The sequence below is a fragment of the Aotus nancymaae genome, unplaced genomic scaffold, assembly GCF_030222135.1.
Source record: "Aotus nancymaae isolate 86718 unplaced genomic scaffold, 86718_ANA_hifiasm-v0.15.2.pri h1tg000062l, whole genome shotgun sequence".
Taxonomy (NCBI): domain Eukaryota; kingdom Metazoa; phylum Chordata; class Mammalia; order Primates; family Aotidae; genus Aotus; species Aotus nancymaae.
Window position 1 is genome coordinate 1,667,864 of NW_026988476.1, and position 27,708 is coordinate 1,695,571.

Sequence of the window (27,708 nt, forward strand, 5' to 3'; positions counted from 1 at the left end):
ATTAGAACTGAATTCCCTATATCTTCTAGAAACAAGGCACTAAATAACTGCCATTATAATTCATTTAAGTACTTAATGAGTAACAATAACTTTCCAGGAACTATACTAGCCACAACAAAACCTTTTGGTCTAAGGCACATACCTTCGTAGGTCTCAGGAGGTAATAAAATCAACAGTTCATAAAGTCTTTGTCTATAAACCACTGATGGTGTTTTCAAAGGACTTCCATACGTTTTTAGTATTGAAGAAAGCCTTAAAATAAAAGAAAAAGTATATTTTAAGTGGTTAAGTTATATAACAATATACAAAAACTGACAGCTTAACATCTTAACATATAAGTTATATATCTTATTAACAAACATTAGTGCTGCTTGATTTTTCTTTTTTGAGACAGGGTCCAGCTCTGTAGCCCAGAATGGGGTACAGTGGCATGATCCTGGCTCACTGCAACCTCTGTCTTCTGGGCTCAAAGCAGCCTCCCACCTTGGATTCCTGAGTACCTTGGAACTACAGGCATGGAACACCATGCCTGGCTAATTTTTTTGTATTTTTGGTAGAGACGGGTTTTGCCATGTTGCCCAGGCTGGTCTCAAACTCCTGGGTGCAAGCAGTCCTTACACCTCAGTCTCCCAAAGTGCTAGGATTACAGGCCCGAGCTACCACACTTGGCCACAAAATATCTTATGATCTTTCTTCACTCTCTCCTTTCATTATCATGTACTCTTCTTTATCTTCTGTTCACCTTTCCTATTGGTGCTAAGACACCACTTTACCAATGCTCATTCATTCAACAAACATTTGCTAAGACTACTACTCTTAACAAGGTACGTAATCAACTAGAGCATGGGTTTCATCCTTAGCAATACAGAAATTCAATGAAATTACTTTTATTATGTCACTGGAATAAATTTGCTAAACTGTTACGGCATGAGGTTCCCAGGTTCTCTAATAAATTCTGGTGACGTTGAGTCATTTTTTGGTGTGGTTGAGATGGGGTCTCGCTCTGTCACCCAGGCTAGAGTATACTGGTGTGGTCTCAGCTCACTGCAGCCTCAACCTCCTGGGTTCAAGTGATCCTCCCACCTCAGTCTCCCAAGTAGCTGGGACCACAGGTGAGGGAGACCATATCTGCCTAATTTTTGTATTTTTTGTAGAGATGGGGTTTTGCCATGTTGCCCAGGCTGGTCTGAAACACCTGGGCTCAAGTAATCCGCCCACCTGGGCCTCCTAAAGTGTTGGGATTACAGGCATGAGCCACCAGGCCTAGCCAACTGTAATTTCTAGAAACTAATGCTTTGCTATTTTTAGTGTCTAGAAGAAAGGAGAGTTATCTATTGACTTATCATTGCATTAATTTTAAATGTTGGTTCGATTTAGTATCTTTCAGCTTGGTAAATACTATTCAGCAAACATAATTATAACACCTGGGTAAGGCCAGAAGGGATGGAGGCTCACACTTGTAATTCCAGCATTTTGGGAGACTGAGGCCAGATGATCACTTAAGCACAGGAGTTTGAGGATACATTGACTCAAACTCCATCCTGTGCCACTGCACTCCATGACTGCGCCACTGCACTCCATCCTGGGCAACAGACTGAAACAGTGTCTCTAAACAAAAACAAAAACTTTTATTTCAGTAGAATTTTTTAGTTACCAAAGTTAAGAATAAACCCATGGCATTTTTTTATTTCTCTAAGGCCAGATCAGAAATAAATAGCTAACATATAAAAAATCTTTCAATCATATCCCCAAGATGTTAGGAAATTATATTTCTAAAGATCCTGCAAGATTTACTTATTTTAAATATAATAAAATTTAGTTCAGAGAAGTCTGTGCATATTTTTTTTAAAAAGATGAATAAAACAAAAGAATTTAGAAAAGCATTTTTATTGGTTTCTGCTTTCATTAGGAGGGCAGATTATAGTCCCAGCAGGGCCTTTCTGTTACTTATTTAGGTAAGTATAAGTCTTTTATCAGGATAAAGATAATTTGTATTGTTAGACTTATAGAAAGAGACTTTCTATTGGGGTAGGGCCAACCAGCCCCTTTATCAATACCAACACTAGTATCAGTACCAACACAAGGATCTGAGACTAGACTTGCACCCATGATGGGGTGTAAAACCCATTCATTTTAAGAAACTTTCACCAAATCAAACTAGGAATAGGAGGTTACTCTCTTAATCTGATAAGAGTATCTACTAAAAAAGCTGGAGGAAACATCATTCTTATCAGTAAAACATGAAAAGCATTTCCTTTAACCATTTCTAATTTAGTTTTAAATGGCAGTTATCTAATATAGTTAGAACATAAGGAACAGAGAAACAATATTGTAAAAGGAAAAATCCAGATGAATCTACAAATAAATGTTTAACATGAGAAAATTCAGCAAGGTGGTTGGATAAAAATACATTGTTATACAGCAGCAATAAACAGATTACACACACTATATACCTATTTTAAAAAAATTCAACTTTGTAAAACACCTCAATAATAGTAAAGAGGTATCATGTTCATGGGTGTTGTAAAACTATGAATTATCTTCAAATTTATCCAGAGATTCAATGCAATCCCAAGTAAAATATCTTTTATTTATTTATTTTTTTGAGATGGAGTCTCACTCTGTCCCCCAGGCTGGAGTGCAGTGGCATGATCCACTGCAGCCTTTCTCCTAAGTTCAAGTGATTCTCCTGCCTTGGCCTACCAAGTAGCTGGGATTACAGGTGTGTGCCACAACGCTCAGCTAATTTTTGTATATATATTTTATTTTAGTACAGACGGGGTCTCACCATGTTGGCCAGGTTGATCTTGAACTCCTGACCTCAAATGATCTGCCTGCCTCAGCCTCCCAAAATGCTGGGATTATAGCCTGAGCCACCTCGTCTGGCCCCAAATAAAATTTCAAAAGAAGATCAAAAGTACATAAAGGGCCAAAATATGTCTAAAGAGGAATAAGGTCAAAAGGCTCAATCTAACATATAAAATTTATTACAGAGATAACGTGTTGGCATATAAATAAACACATCAATAGAGAGCACAGACACACATCTTGTATAAATGAGAATATAATATATGACAGAAGTGAATGGCAATCATTGAAGGAAGTATGGATTTTTTTAGAAAAGTATGGGACAATTGTTATCCACATTTAAAAAGAAAATAAAATAGAATCCTGCTATGGTCTGAATGTGTCCTCCAAAATTCATGTACTAGAAACTTAATCCCCAATGTAGTACTGCTGGGAGGTAGGGCCTTTAGGTAGATGTTCGGGTCATGAAGGCAAAGCACTCACAAATGGATTAATGTCATAAAAGGGCTTCATGGAGGGAGTTTAACCCTTTTTTTGCCCTTTCATCCCTTTGCCATGTGAAGAAGACAGAGTTCCTCCCCTCTAGAGAATGCAGCAATAAGGTACCATCTTGGAGGTAAACAGCAGGCTCTAACCAGACACAAAATCTGCTGGTGTCTTGATCTTGGACTCCTGCCTCCAGGACTGTTAGAAATAAGTGTCTGTTTTTTAATGAATTATCCAGGTATTTTGTGATAGCAACATAGCAGCACAAATGGATTAAGATCCCTAGCTCACCCCAAATAGAAAAATCAGTTTCAGATTACTTAAATATGAAAGACAAACCGTCAAACATTTCAGAGAGAAATATAAGAAAATAAAACTTTGCAGTAAGGCTTTTTTTTTTTTTAACTGGAGTCTTGCTCTGTCATCCAGGCTGGAGAGCAGTGGCACAATCATGACTACAGCCTTGAATTACGGTGTTCAAGCAATCATTCCTGCCTCAGCCTCCTGAGTAGCTAGGACTACTAGTAAACATCACTATGTCTGGCTTTTCTTTTGTTTTGGTCGTGATGAGACCTTCCTATGTTGCTCAGGCTGGTCTCGAACTTCTGGCCTCAAGCAATCCTCCCACCTTGGCCTCCCAAAGCACTAGGATTACAGGCATGAACCACTGCCCCAGTCAGGAAGAATTTTTAAACAAAAAAAGCTGAGCGCGGTGGCTCATGCCTATAATCCTGGCACTTCAGGAGGCTGAGGCGGGCAGATCACTTGAGGCCGGAAGTTCAAAATCAGTGTGGCCAACATGGCGAAATCCTGTCTCTACTAAAAATACAAAAATTAGCCAGGCGTGGTGGTGCATGCCTGTAATCTGTTACTCGGTAGACCAAGGCTGGAGAATCATTTATACCCAGGAGGCGGAGGGTGCAGTGAGTAGAGGTCATGCCAATGCACTCCAGCACAGGCAACAGAGCAAGACTCTGTCTCAAAAAACAAACAAACAAACAAAAAAACAACCTGGCCGGGCACAGTGGCTCACACATGTAATCCCAGCACTTTGGAAGGCCAAGGCGGGTGTATCACCTGAGGTCAGGAGTTTGAGACCAGCCTGGTCAACATGGTGAAACCTCATATCTACTAAAAATACAAAAATTAGCTGGGTATGGTGGTGCATGCCTGTAATACCAGCTACTCAGGAGGCTGAGGCAGGAGAATCGCTTGAACTCGAGAGGCGGAGGTGGCAGTCAGCCAAGATCATGTCACTGCACTCTAGCCCGGGCAACAGAGTAAGACTCTAAAAACAAAAAACACAAGAAACAAAAGCAAAAAGTTCTTATAAATCAGCAACAAAAAGACAACAATGAACAGCCATTTCATAGGAAGAGGAGGGGGAATACTGAGAAAAAAACAAATATATAAAATTAAACTGTCAGGAAACCGATATACAATTAAAACCATGAGATACCATTTTATATCTATTGGATGGGGTAGAACTGATATCTGAGTAAGTGTGGGTGAAAAAGTGGATCAAAGGGTACTTATTGTTAGAAATACAGAACACTGAAAAATAATTTGGTACTATGTTCTGAAGATGAACATAGAAATACATTTTAGCATAGCAATTTCACTACTAGGTATATACCCTAGAGGCCTAAACACTTGAGTAAGAATGGTCATAGCATTAGCTTTAAAAGCAGAAAACTGGAAACAACCCAGAAGCCAATGGACAAGAGAATCAATAAGTTGTTGTATATGCACACAATTAAATTTTATACAGCAACCAAAATGAATGAACTTAAACACAGGTAAAACTTAGAAACATAATGTTGAATAACAAAAGCAAGTACCAGAAACAGGACAATAATTTTTGCCTGACCAAAACCAAGCAAACCTAAAAAACATACTATTTTAAGAAACAAAAATATGTGGTGCACTTTTTTAAAATGCAAGGAAATGACAACTATAAAACTCAGATTAGTGGCTGCTTCTAAAGGAAGGCAGAAAGAATGGTGCTGAAGAGGGGCACAAAGATACCTTCAATAGTATCATTAACGCTTTAGTCCAGTGGTAGCCAAATTATGATGCACTGCCTGTTTTTGTAAAAAAAAAGGTTTATTGGAATACAGCCACATTCGTTCATTCATTCATTCATTTACCATAATATTATCTATGACTGCTTTTGAGCTACAATGAGAGTTGAGTAGTTGCAACATAGACTTCATAGCCTGTAAATCCTAAAATATTTACTATCTGCTCCTTTGGAAGAAACATTCACAAACCTCTGCTCAGGCTGTGTTGGATTCACAAGTGCACATTTTATTATTATACTTTATAAGCTATATCTTAAATGTATTTTTCTGTATATATAAAGTTTAATCATTAGATGCTTTTTGCAAAGAACTTTCTGCATGTTTTATTAATTTGGAAGTTACAAGTGATCACATTACATATTGGCTTTTCCCTATGTTTTAATAATATATGTATAACTCAAAGTTATGAAAAATATAAACAAACAAAAAACTGAAACTGTTAACAAGTATCTGGTTCTCACGAACACAAAATACACTAACAAACCAATAAAATGCATACCTGAAAAGGTTAAGAGGCTTAATATTTAATTTCTTGTTAAATCTGCCTGTATGGAAGGTACATTATGCCCCCAAAATTTTCCTTCCCTTTTAATATGTATTTTTCTTTCAAGATCCTAGCCTAAAAAAAAAAACAAATCATATAACTAACTGATTACCTTCCTCTACAAATCATTCACCAACTATAGAAATTTGCCTTATTAATGTACTTAAGGAATATTACAGAATCAGAGGGTAATTAATTCCTCTAAGAAAATTTTATCAAATCTAAATAGTTGATCCTTACTGAGTTAGCAAATCCACGGCACAAGGAAGTGGTGGAAGAAGACGCTGAATTACTTCCTCAGTAAGGAGATCACCACAGTGGGAAACAAAGCTCTTGATAGCTGAAAAAGAAAACAGACTTACTTGGGCATACTGTAATCAACCATGAAAAGCACATTTGATTATGGTACAACATTAGCATTGTTATTAGAGTAACAAAGCAATTTGCTAAAATTAAAAAAAATCGTGAAACTCTAGTATAAAAAGGAATATAGTGCTTTCTACTCCTAAATCATACTTAAAAAATTTTTAAAAACTCCCTAGGATTACTACGACTGAGCAATAACCATATTCACAAAATGTTGCTGTCCTTGGGTTTTACTCAGCCCTCAAGCTCAGAAATAAAAAAAAAAACAGCGTAGACTCTCAAGTTTGCCAGCTCTACAACTAGTTCCGAGGAATCACACTGACTTTCAATGTTAGGTTTTTACTAATGTTATTTGAAACAAATAATGTGTGCCACTACACCCAGCTAATTTTTGTATTTTTATAAGAGAGGGGGGTTTCACCATGTTGGCCAGGCTTACTCTCAAACTCCTAGCCTCAAGTGACTGATCTGTCTGCCTCAGCCTCCCAAAGTGCTGGGATTACAGGAGTGAGCCACTGCACCCAGCCTGAAATAAATAACCTTCTATAATAAATTACTTTCTATGTAGAATAAGATGAGTACTTTAAAATCAGACTGGGCCAGGCATGGTGGCTCATGCCTGTAATCCCAGCACTTTGGGAGGCTGAGGCAGGCAGATCACCTGAGGTCAAGTGTTGGAGACCAGCCTGACCAACATGGAGAACCCTGTCTCTACTAAAAATACAAAATTTAGCTGGGTGTAGTGGCGCATGCCTATAATCCCGGCTACTCGGGAGGCTGAGGCAGGAGAATTGCTCGAACCTGGAAGGTGCAGGTTGCAGTGAGCGGAGATCACGTGATTGCACTCCAGCCTGGCAACAATAGTGAAACTCCAGTCTAAAAAAAAGAGAGTCAGATTGATCAATTCTTCTTTTCCCCCCTCCCACTTTGAGACAGAATCTCAGGTTGGAATGCAGTGGTGCAATCACAACTCACCACAGCCTCCTAGGCTCAGGTGATTCTCCCACCCCAGACTACAGCCATGTACCACCATGCTGGACTAATTTTTGTATTTTCGTAGAGAGAGGATTTCACCATATTGTCCAGGCTGGTCTTGAACTCCTGAGCTCAAGTAATTCTCCCACCTTGGCCTCCAAAAATGATGAGATTAGTCGTGAGCCACTGAGCCTGGCCAAGATCAATTTCAAAAGTGGTTTTTCATTAAGAGTAAAAATGCCATGAATAAACAAAATCAAAATCAATGCTTCCATGTCTATCCAAGGATCTCACCCTTCATGGTGCGACATTACTTTTAACAGTCTATACATTGTAGAAGGTACAACTTTCACATACAGGTGACCCTTGAATAACACAAATGTGAACTTCGTGGGTCCTTTTATGCGTGGATTTTTTTCAGTAGACACCACACTGAGTGTGCCTACCTCACCAGCCTCCCCTTCCACCTGCTCCACCTCTTCTGAATCTGCCCCCGCTGAGAGAAGACCAACCCCTCCTCTGCCTTCTCAACATAAAAACAATGAGGATGAAGACCTTTATGATGATCTATTTCCATGTAATGAACAGTAAATACATTTTCTCTTCCTTAAGATTTTAATAACATTTTTTTCTCTACCTTACTCTAAGAATACAGTATATAATATATATAACATATAAAATATGTGGGTCCAGGTGTGTTGACTCATGCTTGTAATCCCAACACTCTGGGAGGCTGAGGTAGGAGGACTGTTTGAGGTCAGGGGTTTGAGATCAGCCTGGGCAGTATAGTGAGACTCTATCTCTACAGAAAATTTAAAAATGAGCTGGCCATGGTGGCATGTACCTATGGTCTCAGCTAATTGGGAGGCTGAGGTTAGAGGATCACTTGAGCCCAGCAGGCCAAGGCTGAAGTGAGCTGTGTTCACCCCAATGTACTCTAGCCTGGGTGACAGTGAGACCCTGTCTCAAAAAGACAAAGAAAAAGTGGTAACTGACTATGTTATCAGCAAGGCTTCTGGTCAACAGTAAGATATCAGATATGCTTTGGGTGAGTTAAAAGTTGGACACAGATTTTTGACTTCGAGGGAGATTGGTATCCCTAAACTCCATGCTGTTCAAGGGTCTACTGTATAGACTAAATGGAAACCATGCTTAATCAATGGTAATTAAACCAAATCTTAGTATTTCTGAAAAGAGGAATGAATGCTTACCTAAGACAAAACAATGTTGATAGTTTTTAACTGGACTGCACCTAATAAACCATGTATCTTAAGAACTCTCAAATCTGATTTATTATATCATATACCAGCTATCATTACCAATTAATCAATTATCATTTTTTTGTTCAGTTATAAAAATAAATCATTAGAGGCATATCCCCCCTACCCATGGTAAATAAAACATACAAGTACATGTTAAGGACCACAGGTGGGCATAAAACCAAAGGAAAGGGAGAGAAAAGACTAAATCCAACCTACCACACAGCGCACCAGCTCGTCCTTCCAGGGTTACCTGCCATGTAAACGAATCTCCTCGGCTCTTTTCTGTTTCTAGATCTTTAGGAGATGCTGGAAAGACACATTTCCACAACAGCAGAACTCGAGCTAGGTGATGGCTAACAACTGCAGGACCTGTAATTAATTCAACTTGTCACTTGTAAGAGAACCTAAGGTTGTCACTCTTTAAAATCATATAATTAAGCAGGAACTTCTCCCTAAACATTTTAATTCATTATTGCAATATTTTGTCCCCTTTCTGATCTTCGGGTTCCAAATTAATCTATCACTAAATGAATTATTATCTGAAGGTGCTGGAGCACAGAGAGGAAAAACAACGAACTAATGGTACAGCCTGGGCTCTAGTGTCAGCCCTTCCACTACTGCTATGTCCCCTTTGAGACTCAGTTTCATCTGCAAATAAAATGAAGCTAAAACCCCCTGTAATGCTTGTCTTTAAGGGCTTGTCAGGTCCAAATGATAGAATGCATTTCAAAGTACTCTGAAAAGCCGTAATGGACCACATAATGCAAAGTACAACTGTTATAGTAACAAACAACATTGCATCCTTTTTAAGACAGGGTCTTGCTCTGTCCCCTAGGCTGGAGTTAAGAAGTGCAGTTGTATGATCACAGCTCACTGGTGATCCTTCTATCTCAGCCTCCTGAATAGTTGGGACTACAGGTATGTGCCATCATGCCCACCTAATTTTTGTATTTTTGTTTTAGAGATGAGATCTTTCCATGTTGCCCAGGCAGGTCTGAGCTCCTGGGCTCAAGCAATCCACCCACTTCAGCCTCACAAAGTGCTGGAATTACAGATGTGAGCCACTGCACCTGGCCCATTGTATTCGTGATCTTCAGAATAATGCTAACTTCTAAGAGCAACTTGTTTCAGGTCAAAAATCAGATATGAAATATCTGAACAGAACACTTTTTGTTAAAAAAAGATTTCAGAGCAACATTTATGAACTGAAAGAATCATGACACAAACCCAGTAATAATACAAAACAATGTTCAATGATAACATTATCAATTTTTAAAAAACTAAGATATACAAGATACATAAAAACCAAAACCCATAGCTTTTCTCCCCAAGTAACTTTTCTTTAAATTTCTGGGGTTACCTTAATAAGACTTCTCCAAAAAGCACTCTCTACTTCTTACTCCCACATTGCACTGACTATATGTCTTTCTTCTGTTCCAAACCCATAGCTCAGAAGTGCATTCGGCTTTGGAGGGAGACTGCCTAGGTTAATATCCTGGTTCCATCCACTTATTAGTTGAATAAACCTGGATGAGTTTTTGTGCCTCAATTTCCTCATCCATAAATGGGAGAATAACAGTATTTTATTCAAAGGACAGTTTCTGAGGCGTATTGAGTTTATACACAGAATAGCACTTAGAGCTGAGCATGGTGGCTCATGGCTGTAATCCCAGCACTTTGAGAGGCTGAGGCTGCAGGATTGCTTGAGGACAGGCGTTTGAGACCAGCCAGGTCAACAGACCAAAATCCCATCTCTACAAAAAAGTAAAAAGTTAGCACATGCCTATTTGGGAGGCTGAGGCAGGAGGATCATTTGAGTCCAAGATATCAAAGCTGCAGCAAGCTACAGTCTGATTGTGCCACTGTACTCTAGCCTGAGCAACAGACAGAGCAAGATCCTTTCTTTAAATAAATAAATAAATAAATAATATTATAATGTATCTAGCAAACACAACATACACACACACTTTATGAACCATCCAAAGAGAGACAAGATATGAAGGAATCTGTAGATAAATTCAAGTTTTTTTTATATGGCATCAGATAAACTGGGAAGTGTATCAAAAAAGGCTTAAGTGTATAGCTCACATTCAAGGAATGAAGGTGGTTTACTTGTGTTTACATTAGTTCAGAGTAAAATAGTAAAGAAAATTATCAATGGTAAAGGAAATGATAAAAACAGAGAAGATGTGTTTGAAATGCAAAGCAAAAATTAACAGAGCACTAAGATTGCTATCTAAAAATCATTCCCAGCTGGGCACTGTGGCCCATGCCTGTAATCCAAGCACTTTGGAAGGGCAAGGCAGGAGCGTCACTTGAGCCCTGGAGTTCAAGATCAGCTGGGGAAACAGCAAGATTCCTTCTCTACAAAAAAAATTTAAAAATTAGCTGGATAGGCCGGGCATGCTGGCTCACGCCTGTAATCCCAGCACTTTGGGAGGCCGAGGCAGGTGGATCACTAGGTCAAGAGATCAAGACCATCCTGGTCAACATGGTGAAACCCCGTCTCTACCAAAAATAAAAAAATTAGCTGGGCATGGTGGCGCATGCCTGTAGTCCCAGATACTCAGGAGGCTGAGGCAGGAGAATTGCTTGAACCCAGGAGGCAGAGGTTGCCATGAGCCGAGATCGCACCATTGCACTCCAGCCTGGTTAACAAGAGTGAAACTCCGTCTCAAAAAAAAATTAGCTGGATGTAGTGGTACAAACCTATAGTCGTGGCTCTTTAGGAATCTGAGGCAGGAGGACTGCTTGAGCCTGTCATTCAAGGTTGCAGTGAGCTATGATACTGTCACCGTACTCCAGTATGGGTAATACGCTGAGACCTTGTTTCTTTAAAAAAAAAAAAAACACCAAAAAACCTTTTCCCACAAAAGGAATCAAGGCTCTTTGGAGAAATGGCAAATGGCAAGCCTAGGACAGGAAATGTATAATATAAAACCTGGGATGTCTTACATGCAAAAACACATTTTCAAAGAATACTAGGTTCATGTTAAAAGAGCAAATGAACCAACTTGAAGCAACTTCCAATGACCAAAGGTAAAACAATTTGAGGATTGAAAGGAATAATTATCACAAATGATTAAAACATATAAATACATAAAATTCCATGAGTTTATAATGATACCTAAAAACAAAAACCTCACTGGCTCCCCTTGAAAGCTGCTAATGATACTAATCCATTCTAAAAATTGATAATAGCCTGGGTGCAGTGACTCATTCCTATAGTCCCAGCACTTTGGGAGGTCAAAGCAAGCAGATCGCTTGAGTCCAGGTGTTCAAGACCAACCTGGGCAACATGGCAAAACCCCCATCTCTACAAAAAATTAGCCAGGTGTGGTAGTGCATATAGTCTCAGCTATTCAAGAGGCTAAGGCAGGTGGATCATCTGAGCCTGGGGAGGTTGAGGCTGCAGTGAGTCATGATCGTACCACTGCACTCCAGCCTGGGTGACAAAGTGAGACCCTGTCTCAAAAAATAAATAAATAATAAATAAGAATAAAAATAGGTAACAAAGGGAAAGAATAGTTAAGAAAAATGAATAAAACCCAAGAAAACGCAGTAATTAAATAAAACCTTAATTAAAACTTTTAATACCTTTTTGTATGACGACTATGAAGTAAAATATGATGTACAGGAGAAAGGACCTCTTGTTGTCTTCCTCCAACACAATTACCTTGTTTTAAATCTCGTTTGTCAAAATAGCACTTATTAAGTAGTTTATTTCCTCCTTAATTCACCTCTCAATACGGCAGACATGAACACCCAGCAATAAGCAAATAACAGCTTAACTACATTATTCCCAGAACACTGTGAAATGATTCTGCTTTGGGCTAACAAATACTTTCTGTAAAGGGGGAGACAGTAAACATTTGAGCCTCTGAGAGCCATGTACTTCCTGTTGCAATTACTCAACTCTGCCACTGTAGCACCTGAAGGTCACACAGACAATCCACCAACAAGTAAATGTGGTTGTATGCAATAAAACCATAAATGCTGAAATGTGACTTTCACATGATTCTCATGTATCACAAAATATCTTTTTTTCCCAACCATCAATAAATATAAAAACTGTTCTTAGCTCACAGGCTGAATAGTAATTTTGGTGGCAAGCCAAATTTGGCTCCTTGAGGCTAAACCTGATCTAGTTCAATAAATCTCTTTGATCATCTTAAGAACACTACTTAAAGCAGTTCTTCACTTATGACTGTTTATTCTAATTTAAGCTCCTTTAGGTCAAATTTATAGGTGTCAAAATGATTTATTGGACAAATCCAGCCAAATGCTCTATTTCTTTATTTTTATTTTTATTTTTTGAGATGGAGTTTCGCTCTGTCACCCAGGCTGGAGTGCAGTGGTGTGATCTTTGCACACTGCAACCTCCGCCTCCTGATTTCAGGCAATTCTCCTGCCTCAGCCTCCCATGCAGTTGGGACCACAGGCACGTGCCACCACATCCAGCTAATTTTTGTATTTTTTTAGTACAGGCGAGGTTTCACCATGTTGGCCAGTCTGGTCTTGAACTCCTGACCTCAGATGACCTGCATGCCTAGGCCTTCCAAAGTGCTAGGATTATAGGCGTGAGCCACTGCTCCTGGACTATTTTTTTTTTCTCTTGAGGGGGAGTCTTGCTATGTTGCCCAGGCTGGAGTGCAGTGGCACAATCTCAGTTTACTGCAACCTCCACCTCCTGGGTTCATGCAATTCTCCTCCCTCAGCCTCCAAAGTAGCTAGAACTACAGGTGTGCACCACCATGCTTGGCTAATTTTTGTATTTTAGTAGAGACAGGGTTTCACCTTGTTGGCCAGGCTGATCTTGAACTCCTGACTTCAAGTGATCCACCCACCTCAGCCTCCCAAAGTGCTGGAATTACTAGCATGAGCCACCGTGCCTGGCCTCAGCCAGTTGGTTTATATCTGAGCTATAACTTGTATGAGAGTAGAGACTTAAAATATAGCTGTGATAAAGCAATAAAATTAAGTTTCATTAGGACCATAAGACTGGGTAAAAAAATAAAGTTTCAGTAGCTCACACTTATAATCCTAACACTTTGGGAGGCTAAGGTGGAAGGACTGCCTGAGTCCAGGAGTTCAAGACCAGCCAGGACAACACAGTGAGACCCCATATCTACAAAAAAATTTTTTAAATTAGCCAGGCATGATGTTGCATGCTTGTGGTCCCACCTACTTGGGAAGGCTTAGGGAGGAGATCACTTGGGCCCAGGAGGTTGAGGATGCAGTGAGCCATGATCATGCCACTGCACTCCAGCTCGGGTGACAGAGTAAGACTCTGTCTCAAAAATAAAACCAAGTTTTAAATTTACAGGATATAAATAGTCATGACCATAAAACAATTACTCATTTTTTTTTGAGAGAGTCTCACTCTGTCACCCAGGCTGGAGTGCAGTGGCATGATCTCAGCTCCCTGCAACCTCTGCCTCCCGAGTTCAAGTGATTCTCCTGTCTCAGCCTCCTGAGTAGCTAGGACTACAGGCGTCTGACACCATGCCTGGCTAATATGTTGTATTTTTAGTAGAGACATGGTTTCACCATGTTCGCCAGGATGGTCTCGACTCCTGACCTCGTGATGCACACTCCTAGGCCTCCCAAAGTGCTGGGATTACAGGTGTCAGCCACTGCTCCCAGCCTTGATTTTTAATAAATATAATTTCAGTGAAACCCATCCCCTTCAATGTAGCAACCTTATTGGCTGTTATGAATCCTCAAACAATTATAGAACTGAATTCCCAGGCTATGGATATGTTCTTTTACCTATATTGCAGAAAATTTTTTTTCTGAAGATGGATGTCAATGGTTTTTGAAAAAGCCACAGTTGTTCAGAGTTAAGCCTGAAAGATGATTAATAAATCAGCTTATCCTACTTGAGGCTTATAATCTAGTCTGGAAGAAAAAATCCAAAGAGATTTCAAAAGGTTTTGAGCAACGAAGAAAGTAAATGGCTTTTTAAGGTGACTACTAAAAGAAAAATGTTTGTGTGGCTATTTAAATTCTGGTACCTATTAAAAGTTAGTCTCGTCAAATCACATACAAGAATCCTTTCACTCAGAAAACACAAAGCATTTCAAAGTATGTAAACCTTTTACAGACTGTTACCTAATGTCATCAGAGCAGCAATCAGCAACCATCCAGCTTGTGTGCGCTGAGCTGAAAGGCGACTGTTTTGAGCAGCAGAACACAGCAAATCCTCTGCTAATGTCATAATAATCTATTTACATATAGAAGAACAAGTTTTAAAAAAAGCATATCAATTTTTAAATTACTAAATGACAGCAGCTAATAATCTCTTGAAAAATTAATTCTTACATAAAATAAATGTGATAAAGAATTGTCATTCATGTGGACTACATAATAGGACTGTCATAAAGGAAACTAAAAAAAAATAAGTTTTCAAGGTTAAATACTGGTATATGAGGTAGTACACAATCCCATAATTCTTTGTAAAGCACATGTGACAACAATGTAAGATTATTCAAGTATAGCTGTATAGATTTGAATTTACATAGTTTTGAGCAACTATCTTTTTAAGTAAAAAAGTTTTCTTACAGGAGTCTCTCTCTTAAAAATGCTACATACTACTTTTATAAAAACTTTTTTTTTAAAAAAAAGTTTTCTTACAGGAGTCTCTCTCTTAAAAATGCTACATACCACTTTTATACCTGTGGGCCGATAACAGTCTTCTAAGAGGTAGTCAAAACAGTCTCACACTGAAGAGTGAGATTTATTAAAATGTTATAGTTAAAGAAAGTCTACGAGGCTGGGCACTGTGGCTCATGCCTATAATCCCAAAGACTCAGAAGGCCAATGTGAGAGGATCACTTGAGGCCAGAAGTTCAAGACCAGCCTAGGAGTGAGCTAGGATCACATCACTGTACTGCAGCCTGGGCAATAGAGCAAGACCATGTCTCTTTGGATGGATGGATGGATGGATAGATAGATAGATAGATAAATAAATAAATAAATAAAATGACCAGCCTGGGCAACAGAGTGAGACCCTAGCTTCACAAAAAAAATAAAAAGAATTAGCCAGGCATGGTAGTATGTGCCTGTAGTTTCAGATACTTGGGAGGCTGAGATGGTAAGATCGCTTGAGCCCTGGCATTGGAGGCTGCAGTGATCTATGATCTCACCACTGCACTCTGGCCTAGGTGACAAAGCAAGACCCTGTTTCAAAAAAAAAAAAAAAAAAAAGAAGTCCATGAAATAGGCAGTGTTACAAAACAACAGAGAGGAAGAACCAGACATTTCACATTTATGGATAATGTATGCTTACACAGTACAAAGGCCAGAGAACATCTAATATGAGAAAACATCTATTACCAATCACCTCTGAAAAAGCTGTTAAGTATTACAAGTTGACATATAAATTTTCTAAAGAGGAAGGCTAGTGTATTTTAAAACAGCCAACCAACTTACTACTAATTTAGGACTCCCTGCAGCTTATACAGCCAATGGAGAGCACTCAAAAACAGTGAGGACAAAACAAACTATTCTAGTCAAATGAGAACAAGTCAATATTTTCTCAGAAAGAAATTCCTAATATAATACGGGAATGGGAACCTTGTCTGAATTAATGCGATCTGAGGATAGTTTTAATTAAATATATTCAATGACAAGTCTTTGCTTAGCAAGATGTGATATGTTAAGAATATAACTAAAATAATAAATTTAAATAAATAATCTCAAGTTGTCAACTGCCTTATTTCAACGGCACTGGCAATACTCAAAATTTTTTGGAATTGCTCAAGTTATGGAATGGTCTTTTGCAGAGCCTACACTGTGGAGGACATACTATCAAATTCCGTAATGACACAGGCATGGCAATGAGAAAGAAAGGAATAATGGTGATGTATTTTTCAAATATATTTATGAGTTTGTGAGAGGTATGGGTTGTAAGGGCTTCCACTGCCAAATAATATTCTCTGACAACTTACATTTCCTAGCTATTAAAAAAGAGACAAAATTCAAACACCATGCTTGCCTATGTTGTATTATCTAGGTTTCATTAAAAAATTTTTTTCCTTAGTTCTCTTCAAAATTCTTTGTACATTAAAACTGGGTTATTTATTCACTAGGTTTCTATCATTTATTTGTCTGGAAGTGCTGGATTCTAAATTTACTCAGAAAATGACATTTTTTGGTAGGAATACAATTGGGTGGTTGAATATTATTATGAACGCATGAAATTTTATATATAATCTGGTATGTTTTAATTCACTGTAGTAATTATTAATTTTGATGTATGTATCATGCAGTCTTTGGTCAGTGGGAGCCCCTTAAGTTACCTCCTTTTAAAATGAACACAGTATTCCTTGATGACTTCCTTACTTTCTGGCATGACAAGATACCCATGTTTATACTGGGGATTTCCTGCCCCAGATCTGAAACTACCTACTGCTCCATGGAGTCCTGATTCCTTTTTGTTTGGAAACAGTATTTAGAGCTACAATCTGGGCACTAGGGGGTGTCCCTGACACTGGGTTATCATTGTGCTTAGGCCTTTTCACTGTACAAAAAGAGGATATAACTATTTTTGAAAAAAATAAAATTAGTTCATACTGATAATTTCAATTCAAATCTAACATATGCGAATTTTACTTAACTTCGATTCTACAGTTATAGTTCTTTTTACTTATATTGAAAATGTTGGTTCCCAAGAACATTAACATAATTATCTATCTACCTTATCTTATGATATGTAAACTAATTTTAAAGTAATATCACCAATATACCACTAACTAAATTATCAAATATTAAGCTTAATTATTAAAAGATTTCTTTTGCAGCTCTATTTACCCTCTACAACAAAATTTTAAATGTACTTATATATGGCAGGGCTACATATACAGCAAAATAAACCATTCGGTAACAAATTCTGTTATTATGTAAAGACACTTCTAACAAAAAGCACCTCATTATTTTATACAGCGAATGAAATACTTACCTTGCCTTTTCCATGAGGAATTCCTAAAGGGCAATGTTTTACTGCTCCCAACAAAGCTGCCACAGCAAAACTAAAGCCAGTTACTGCTTCAGGTGAAGACTTAAGTCCAGTAAGCCGTTCAAGGCAACGATCCAAGAGAGGTGTTAGGTAGGAAGGTAATGCCACGGCAATGCAGTGTAAACACCAAGCTGCTGCTAGTCGAACGGAAATGCTAGGATGAGGAATAACTGACAAGACACTGTCAAGAAGGCCTGGAAAAATAGAATAAACAAATGATGACTTAGGTGCATAGATAAAACTCACCTGCGTATAAAATAGTCAAAAGAATATATAGCTACACAGATATATATTTTTATCAAGAGCCAAATTATAATAGAAAAATACATAATTACAAATAATTTTTTTTCTTTTAATTTCATTTTTCTTCCTTCTCACCATTCCTATTCAAAATAACTTTTAACCTAAGAATTACTTCTACTAATATATCTCATGAAAACTGCCCTAAATTAAGTCTGTATACAAAAGAAAAACTTTATTTCCTAAATAAGCCAATCGCCTACTTTAGCTTCAGATAGACTATTAATTTGATACTAAATTATCAATAAATAACACGTTGAAAAGAAATGTTATACCCTGGCAAGGTGTGGTGGCTCACACCTGTAATCCCTACACTTTGGGAGGCCAAGGCGGTGGATCACCTGAACTCAGGAATTTGAGACCAGCCTGGGCAACATGGCAAAATGCTGTCTCTACCAAAAAAAAAAAAAAATTAGCCAGGCATGGTGGCACATGCCTGTGGTCCCCGCTACTAGAGAGGCTGAGGTGGGAGGATCACTTGAGCCAGGGAGGTGGGGTTTGTACTGAGCCAAGAATGCACCACTGTACTCCAACCTGGGTGACAGACTGAGACCCTGCCTTGAAAAAACAAAGAAAAAAAAAGTCACACCCTGCCCCTATTTTATTTTTTAAACCTTCTAGTACATTTATCTACATAATTTTTTTTTGAGACAGAGTCTTGCTCTGTTGCCCAGGCTGGAATCCAGTGGCACAATCTTGGTTCACTGCAACCTCCACCTTCCAGGTTCAAGTGATTCTCCCACCTCAGCCTCTGAGTGGCTGGGATCACAAGTGCGTGCCACTACACCTGGCTAATTTTTGTTTTTGTAGAGACGAGGTTTTACCATGTTGGCCAGGTTGGTCTTTGAACTCCTGACCTCAGGTAATCCACCCACCTCAGCCTCCCAAAGCACTGGATAACAGGCATGAGCCACCGTGCTCAGCCTATATGATTAATATACTTTCTATCTACCATGTTGCTCTTCTAAGAGCAAAATGTTAAAATCAAGGTTTTGCTGGGTCCTCAGTGGGCTACTAATCAACTAACTACAAAGACGGTGAAATAACTGCCACCATCATTTTAAAAAATGCTATATTTGCTATGATTACACATAAATCTTCATCAAACATACAAGTTTCGTGTTAAATGCTATTTAAATAAGTGCCCCAGATCTAAATAGCTTATGAACACAAATATAAAGTTTCTCAGTTAGAAGGAAATGTGTACCACAAAGGATAAAAGCCATAAAAAATGATATATTTGATATATTTTTTTGAAACAGGGCCTCACTCTGTCACCCAGGATGGAATGCAGTGGCATGATGATAGCTCACTGCTGCCTCAATCTCCTGGGCTTAAGTGATATACCTGCCTCAGCCTCCCAAAGAGCTGGGACTACTACAGGTGCACACCGCCATGCCTGGCTAAGTTTTAAAAAAAATTTTTAGTAGAGAGGAGTTCTCACTATATTGCCCAGGCTGGTCTTGAACTCCTGAGCTCAAGTAATTCTCCCATCTTGGCCTCCCAAAGTGTTGGGATTACAGGCATGAGCCACCATACCTAAGTCTTTTTAAAAGTGATTTTTAGAAAGAAGCCAGTCAGTAACGACCACATATTGAATAATTTTTTTTAACATGAAATATCTGGAATAGGTGGATTCATAGAGACAGAAAGTAAATTCATGGTCATCAGGGGTTAGGGGACAGAAAAATGGGAATGACAACTAATGGACTTCTTTCTAGGGTAATGAAAAGACTCTGGAATTAGACAGTGGTAGTGGCTGTACAGTATAGCAAATGTATTCAAAAACACTGAATTATATTCCTTATAAGTATAAACTTCATGGTAAGTGAATTCTCTCTCTCTCTTTTTTTTTTTTGAGACAGTCTCTGTTGCTCAGGTTGGTGTGCAGTGGCATTATCTTGGCTCATTGAAATCTCTGCCTCTGGGGCTCAAGTGATTCTCGTGCCTCACCCTCCCAGAGCTGGGATTACAGGCATGTGTCATCATGCCTGGCTGATTTTTGTATTTTTAGTAGAGATGGGGTTTTGCCATGTTTGCCAGGCTGGTTTTGAACTCCTGACCTCAAGCGATCTACCCACCTTGGCCTCCTAAAGTGTTGGGATTACAGGAATGAGCCACTGTGCCTAGTTGTGAATTATATCTTAATAAAGCTATTATAAAGTAATTAAATAACTTTTAAAAAAAGAAAAAAATACTGCTTGAAAGACCTTTGAGGAACTGAATTACTTGTACCGTACTTATGTTTTCACTGCAGATGCAGAGAGAGTTCAGGTTTATTTCTCTGTAAGTTTTTCCATGTTATAGGTCTCTAGAATCAGGGGTGGGGTGGAGACTTAGAGAACAATATTTAATTATAAAAGGAAAAAACTAAACAATGTACATATTTTTAATAATCCTGATTATAAATTTTTCATAAAACATCTCTAATAAATCTATAATGGAATCTCTAAGTCAGATATATGAAGATTTCCTTCCTTGGAACAAAGTTATCTAGTGTACAAGGGAAACCAAGGTATTCAAATGAGTCACAAAGAACAGATATACCTGTACTTGAATCCTGTAGCAAAGGTGCCACTGTGGTACCAAGACTGTATATGAGATTTCCAAGTTCTTGTAAAGCACAAACCAGCATATGCTGGCTAGCTGCTACATCTGTGGAACCAAGTCGGGTATCCAAATTACCATCACTCATTACGGCATCTGACAGAAATGCGAGAATTAACTATGCATCACTACTGCATTAAAATATATTGAAAGGGGTGTGAAGAGTAAAAAAGTATAATGGGGAAAATTAATACACACACTTGATATATATGAAACACTTGAGGCGATAACTAAAAATGCTTAAATGGGGACTGGGATCAATAAAGAAATGAACTACTATAACCAATTTAGTTCAAGCATTCCAATCAGAGATCCCGTCTGTGTTACTCCCTTAGCAAGTGGCACTAAAAAAAAAACTCATGGGAAACTAAAAATTATTTTCAGTTTTTACTGATATTTAATATCCAACATTACTGATATTCGAGATGGGCAGAGTAGAATTAAGATGGTACAGGAACTGAGACTGTTTCAAAAATAATTTATCTTAACTTTATAGGAAGTACAATCTGAATTCTGAAGAACTTCTATCAGCCTTCAAGGTTTCTGTATTAATATAGTATTATACATCAGTCTAGCTTTCCCAAAGGAACAATTCCATTAGCACCGTTAAACAAACAGTCTTAGTAGATCCATACCCATAACTTTCTTTAGCTTCCAGATGGCCTGGAAAATATCCTTTACAGCAGCAAGTTGAGCCTTTTCTCCAAGAAGACCTCCTATAGTAGTTCGAAGAATAAATGAAACACAACGGCGACAGCAGACAGCATCAATCTGAGTTTGGGTGGCTTTAGGGTGTGACTGTGACACAAGGCTTAGGACATGAGAAAGAAAGGCAGCAAAATTTTTCTCTAGCCAAGCTCCTCCTAGTGTTGTAACAAATACCACATAAGCCTAAAAAGGAAAAGAATTTTATTTTCAATATTAAATTGCTTCAATTCTGTATTTTCCTCCCACAAAATATGCATTTAAGGGAATATTTTTCTTATTCTCTATAAATTTCGAGTGCCTAATTTATAGTCACTCAAAATATATAAACACAGCACCATTTTGTTTTCATTTTAAGCCAGAACTGAAGTACATAGTCTTTCAAATTTATGTTACCTCCCTGATTTATTTTGGTCAGACTGTGCAGTTTCAGGATAGTCAGCATACCCAGCTAATAAGTAAAATGTGTCTGTGGCTTCTGTGAATAGCTCCAAGAGATTTAACATTCTGAACAAGAAATCCAATTTAAACATAAAAACACATTATAAGAATTAACTATGCTCTAACACTATAACTCTAAGGGAATTTATTTATTTTCATGAACATTAATGGTTTGTCAGAGACAAAAAGCCAAGTAGTTTTCTTAAATAATCTGTTCCTTAGAAACATACAGTTTAATTACAATTATACTGGGAGGCTCATTTTTTCATGAAGACTATATACAGTATAAAACAATGACGATATATGTGAATTTTTCGAAAATACAAGTTTGCTTTGAACCATACAGTGTTTAGAAAAAAGATAATCCAAAGAAAAAAGGCAGTTATCTCTGTATTGTTTTATTGTAAAATAACTCTTCCAAGAGTTTGCCCTCTTAAAATTTGTTTAGGACCAAAAATTTAAGCACTGAAGAAAACTACATGCTGTAATCCTTGAGGGTTAAAATCATATAAAATGGTTACTTCACCCATGCTAAACAATATGTACCTAATAGCTTAAATCTGAACTGTATGAGCACAAATAAATACAATGGAAAACACGTCAAACCACAAGACACATGAAAGCACAAGAGCTAGAAACAAAAAATGTTTGTGTTTCAAAGAAAATTAAAATGTTCCATTATTAGGAACGTAAAACACATTACAGGTAATAAGGTTCTCTTACTTCTAACCTAGTTTTAAAAAAATGTTTTGGCCTTATCATTTATATTTATTTACAGATATAAGAGCATAAGTGACGACCTTGCATAGTGCCATTTCTGTGGAGTCAGATACTAAAACTTTCATTATAGGCCAGTCAGAGTTAGATTTACATACTGATCTGTGATTTCTAACCTGAGTAACTCCAACTCGAACATCCCTACTGACTGAACTGGTTCCTTTCAGCATATCTCCACTGGCTCGAAGAAATCCTGAACTTCCACGTAGAAACCCTGTTCCTAGTAATTCCAGAACTTCCTCCAGAGATATTCTGCGAACACTTTGACGTGAGGCTGCTATGACAAGGAACAAAACAAAACTGTGATTCATATTTTATAGACTAAATTTTAATACATGTTCTTGATTTGCAAAAAGCCAGCATGTAAATAGAAACAAAAATAAAATAAAAACTCAAACAAAATGCAAAATTTACAGAACAGTCTACACAGTAATACATAAAGTCACACAAGGGTTCACAGGTCAAATCTCAAATCAGAATGGACCCTGAAGTACACATCAAAAACATCTTAAAGACTACGACTAAGATCATGATCTATTGCTTCCTTTCCTCAAAGAAGTTAACACTGTCTTCTAAAACGGGAAAATATAAATAAGACTGCCTTAGTCCTCCACAAATGAAAATGCTGTACAATGCTTTGAAAAAATTCTTCTGAAACACTGAAAATGCCAAAATCATAATTTTATTTTTCCAAATGCTATACAACTCTCAAAGAAATTTATATAGACTAACCACCACGTCCTATTTTAAAAATTATCTATTGGCAATACAACTTTTGCTATTCCTTCAGTCTCTGAAGAAATCAAAGCTAAATTCATTAAAACTACTTGGCTGGCTCTTAGGCTACAATAACTAAGAGATTAATTAGGGTAGGAATGTTTAAGATTGACTGCAGTTTGACACAGCTGGGTTTCTCCCTGTGAATATACAGACAATAGTATCTCCCTAAAAAAAAAGAATTTTCTCCCTTGAAAATTAACGGTCACCAGCTCTGATCCTCTAGAAGAGTACAGAAATAAACTTTTGTTATAATTCTGAACCAAAAAACCTATTCCCTAGCCTAAAGAAAATCATCTGAGACAAACAAAAATCTAACCTGGCATTTGGGAAAGGAACATTATTGAATAGTACAAAATCCATGCTCTGTGGATCATAAATTCTAAGAAAAGACAACAATAAATGTAATAAATGACTAATAAATACATTAAACAGTGATTAAAAACCATGTAGAAAATAGAGCAAAATGACGTCAGGAATACCGAGGTGGAGGAAGTGTAGTTTATGACTTCAAATTGGGTTATTGGAGTAAGATAGATTGAAACAGTGGCATTTTAACACAGTTTGAACATAGGAAAGAAATTAGTCATGACGGTATCTGCAGAAAAAGTGTTCTAGGCAAAGGAAACGGCTATGATATCATATTTATATGATGCCAGGTGAGTTCACACAGAGCAATGTAGATGGAGCAGCGGAGGGGGTATGTATGAGACAGGTCAGAGTGTAAGGATGGGGAGAGGGCAGAAGATATAGGACCTTGTAGGTCATTATAAGGCTGTGACTGAAATGAGGTGCCAGGAGAGGACCTTGAGCAGATGAGTAATATCACCTGTCATGCTGCTGCTGTGTTTTGAGCAGATTGTAGAGGCGGGTAAAGGCAGAAGCAAGAAAAACCATTAGGAGTGATTTATTAATTTAAGCAGGAGATGATGGTGACTTGGATCAAGGTGGTTAATGTGAAGTGGAATGAACAGAATCTGGATATACATAAATATATATTTTAAACTTTTTACTAGAAAAAACTCAAAAATTAGAAAAAAGCTGTAAGAATAGAATAAACTTCCATATATAGTCATGTATCATATAAGGACATTTTGTTCAATTACAGAGATCACATATATGATGGTGGTCCTGTAAGATTACAACGGAGCTGAAAAATTCCTATTGCCTCATGGCATTCCAACACATTACTCACATGTCTGTGATGATACTCATGTAAACAAACCTACTAGACTGCCAGTCATGTAAAAGTATAGCACATGCAATTATGTAAAGTATATACTACTTAATAAACAATTGTTATTGGTTTATGTACTCACTATACTTTTTATCATTATTTTAGCGTATACTTCTACTTATAAAAAGTTAACTGCAAAACAGCTTCAGGTAGGCCCTTTAAGAAGTATTCCAGAAGAAGGCATTGCTATCACAGGAGATTACAGCTCCATGCAAGTCACTGCCCTTGAAGATCGTCCAGTGGGGCAAGATGTGATAGTAGAAGACAGTGAGATTGATGGTCTGACTCTGTGTAGGCCTGGGCTAATGTGTGCATTTTAAAGTTAAAAAAAAAATTTTTTTTTTTAGGAGAAAATACTAAGGGCAGCCAGAGAGAAAGGTCGGGTTACCCACAAAGGGAAACCCATCAGACTCACAGCAGATCTCTCAGCAGAAACCCTACAGGCCAGAAGAGAGTGGGGGCCGATATTCAACATCCTTAAAGAAAAGAACTTTCAACCCAGAATTTCATATCCAGCCAAACTAAGCTTCATAAGTGAAGGAAAAATAAAATCCTTTGTGAACAAGCAAGTACTCACAGATTTCATCACCACCAGACCAGCTTTACAAGAGCTCCTGAAGGAGACACTACACATAGAAAAAAACAACCAGCACCAGCCACTCCAAAAACGCACGAAATGGTAAAGAGCAGCAACACAATGAAGAATCTCCATCAACCAATGGGCAAAACAGCCAGCTAGCATCAAAATGACAGGACCAAACTCACACATAACAATATTAACCCTAAATGTAAATGGACTAAATGCCCCAATCAAAAGACACAGACTGGCAAATTGGATAAAAAGCCAAAACCCATCAGTGTGCTGTATCCAGGAAACCCACCTCACATGCAAGGATACACAAAGGCTCAAAATAAAGGGATGGAGGAAGATTTACCAAGCAAATGGAGAGCAAAAAAAAGCAGGAGTTGCAATTCTCATCTCTGATAAAATAGACTTTAAAGCAACAAAGATCAAAAGAGACAAAGAAGGACATTACATAATGGTAAAAGGATCAATACAACAAGAAGAGCTAACGATCCTAAATATATATGCACCTAATACAGGAGCACCCAGATACATAAGGCAAGTTCTTAAAGACTTACAAAGAGACATAGACTCCCACACATTAATACTGGGAGACTTCAACACACCGTTGTCAATATTAGACAGATCAACGAGACAGAAAATTAATAAGGATATCCAGGACTTGAACTCAGACCTGGAACAAGCAAACCTAATAGATATTTACAGAACTCTCCAGCCCAAATCCACAGAATATACATTCTTCTCAGCACCACATCACACCTACTCTAAAATTGACCACATAATTGGAAGTAAATCACTCCTCAGCAAATGCAAAAGAACAGAAACCATAACAAACAGTCTCTCAGACCACAGTGCAATCAAGTTAGAACTCAGAATTCAGAAGCCCACCCAGAACCGCACATCCTCATGGAAATTGAACAACTTTCTCCTGAATGTTGACTGGATAAACACTGAAATGAAGGCAGAAATAAAGATGTTCTTCGAAACCAACGAGAATGAAGACACCACATACCAGAATCTCTGGGACACATTTAAAGCAGTCTCTAGAGGAAAATATATAGCAATAAGTGCCCACATGAGAAGAAAGGAGAGAACCAAAATTGACACCCTATCATCAAAATTGAAAGAGCTAGAGGAGCAAGATCAAAAAAACTCAAAACCTAGCAGAAGACAAGAAATAACTAAGATCAAACCAGAAATGAAGGAGATAGAGACACGAAAAACCCTACAAAAAATCAATAAATCCAGGAGCTGGTTTTTTGAAAAGATCAACAAAATAGACAGACCACTAGCCAAACTAATAAAAAAGAAAAGAGAGAATAACCAAATAGATGCAATAAAAAATGATAAAGGGGATATCACCACAGATGCCACAGAAATTCAAACCATCATCAGAGATTATTACAAACAACTCTATGCACATAAATTAGAAAACCTGGAAGAAATGGATAAATTCCTGGACAGTAGTCTCCTCCCATGCCTAAACCAGGAAGAAGTCGAAACCCTGAATAGACCAATAACAAGGTCTGAAGTCGAGGCAGCAATTAGGAGCCTACCATCCAAAAAAAGCCCAGGCCCAGATGGTCTCACAGCCGAATTCTACCAGACATACAAAGAGGAACTGGTACCATTCCTACTGAAACTATTCCAAATAATCCAAAAAGAGGGAATCCTTCCCAAATCATTTTATGAGACCAACATCATCCTAATACCAAAACCCGGCAGAGACTCAACAAGAAAAGAAAACTACAGGCCAATATCCATGATGAACATAGATGCAAAAATCTTCAATAAAATACTGGCAAGCCGATTACAACAGCACACCAAAAAGCTTATCCACCATGATCAAGTAGGATTCATCCCGGGGATGCAAGGCTGGTTCAATATACGCAAGTCTATAAATGTAATTCACCACATAAACAGAACCAAAGACAAAAACCACATGATTATCTCAATTGATGCAGAGAAGGCCTTCGACAAAATTCAACAGCCCTTTATGCTAAAAACCCTCAATAAACTAGGTATCGATGGAACGTATCTCAAAATAATAAAAGCTATTTATGACAAACCGACAGCCAATATCATACTGAATGGGCAAAAACTGGAAGCATTCCCTTTGAAATCTGGCACTAGACAAGGATGCCCTCTCTCACCACTCCTATTCAATATAGTACTGGAAGTTCTAGCCAGAGCAATCAGGCAAGAAAAAGAAATAAAGGGTATTCAATTAGGAAAGGAGGAAGTCAAATTGTCTCTATTTGCAGACGACATGATTGTATATCTAGAAGACCCTATCACCTCAGCACAAAATCTCCTGAAACTGATAAGCAACTTCAGCAAAGTATCAGGATACAAAATCAATGTGCAAAAATCACAAGCATTCCTATACACCAATAACAGACTTAAAGAGAGCCAAATCAAGAACGAACTGCCATTCACAATTGCTACAAAGAGAATAAAATACCTAGGAATACAACTAACAAGGAACGTAAAGGACCTCTTCAAGGAGAACTACAAATCACTGCTCAACGAAATAAGAGAGGACACAAACAGATGGAGAAACATTCCATGTTCATGGTTAGGAAGAATTAATATCGTGAAAATGGCCATACTGCCCAAAGTAATTTACAGATTCAACGCTATCCCCATCAAGCTACCAATGACCTTCCTCACAGAACTGGAAAAAATCACCTTAAACTTCATATGGAACCAAAAGAGAGCCCGCATAGCCAAG

General features: G+C 37.9%; 1 protein-coding gene across 8 annotated transcripts in view; it reads right to left on the reverse strand.

Moving 5' to 3' along the window:
• The window catches only part of HEATR5A (HEAT repeat containing 5A), a 136,817-nt gene that overhangs the window by 71,218 nt on the left and 37,891 nt on the right, over positions 1–27,708 (reverse strand). For 5 of the 8 annotated variants that reach the window (XM_064365766.1, XM_064365769.1, XM_064365763.1 and 2 more), the window contains 8 exons: positions 22,491–22,651; positions 21,087–21,342; positions 20,392–20,547; positions 17,488–17,738; positions 14,640–14,751; positions 8,742–8,894; positions 6,163–6,262; positions 143–252 (listed from right to left, as the gene is read on the reverse strand). In XM_064365766.1, coding sequence (XP_064221836.1) covers positions 143–252; positions 6,163–6,262; positions 8,742–8,894; positions 14,640–14,751; positions 17,488–17,738; positions 20,392–20,547; positions 21,087–21,342; positions 22,491–22,651 — 1,299 coding nt within the window. The remainder of the gene's footprint in view (positions 1–142; positions 253–6,162; positions 6,263–8,741; positions 8,895–14,639; positions 14,752–17,487; positions 17,739–20,391; positions 20,548–21,086; positions 21,343–22,490; positions 22,652–27,708) is intronic. The other 3 variants (XM_064365765.1, XM_064365767.1, XM_064365768.1) reach the window with 3 other exon arrangements.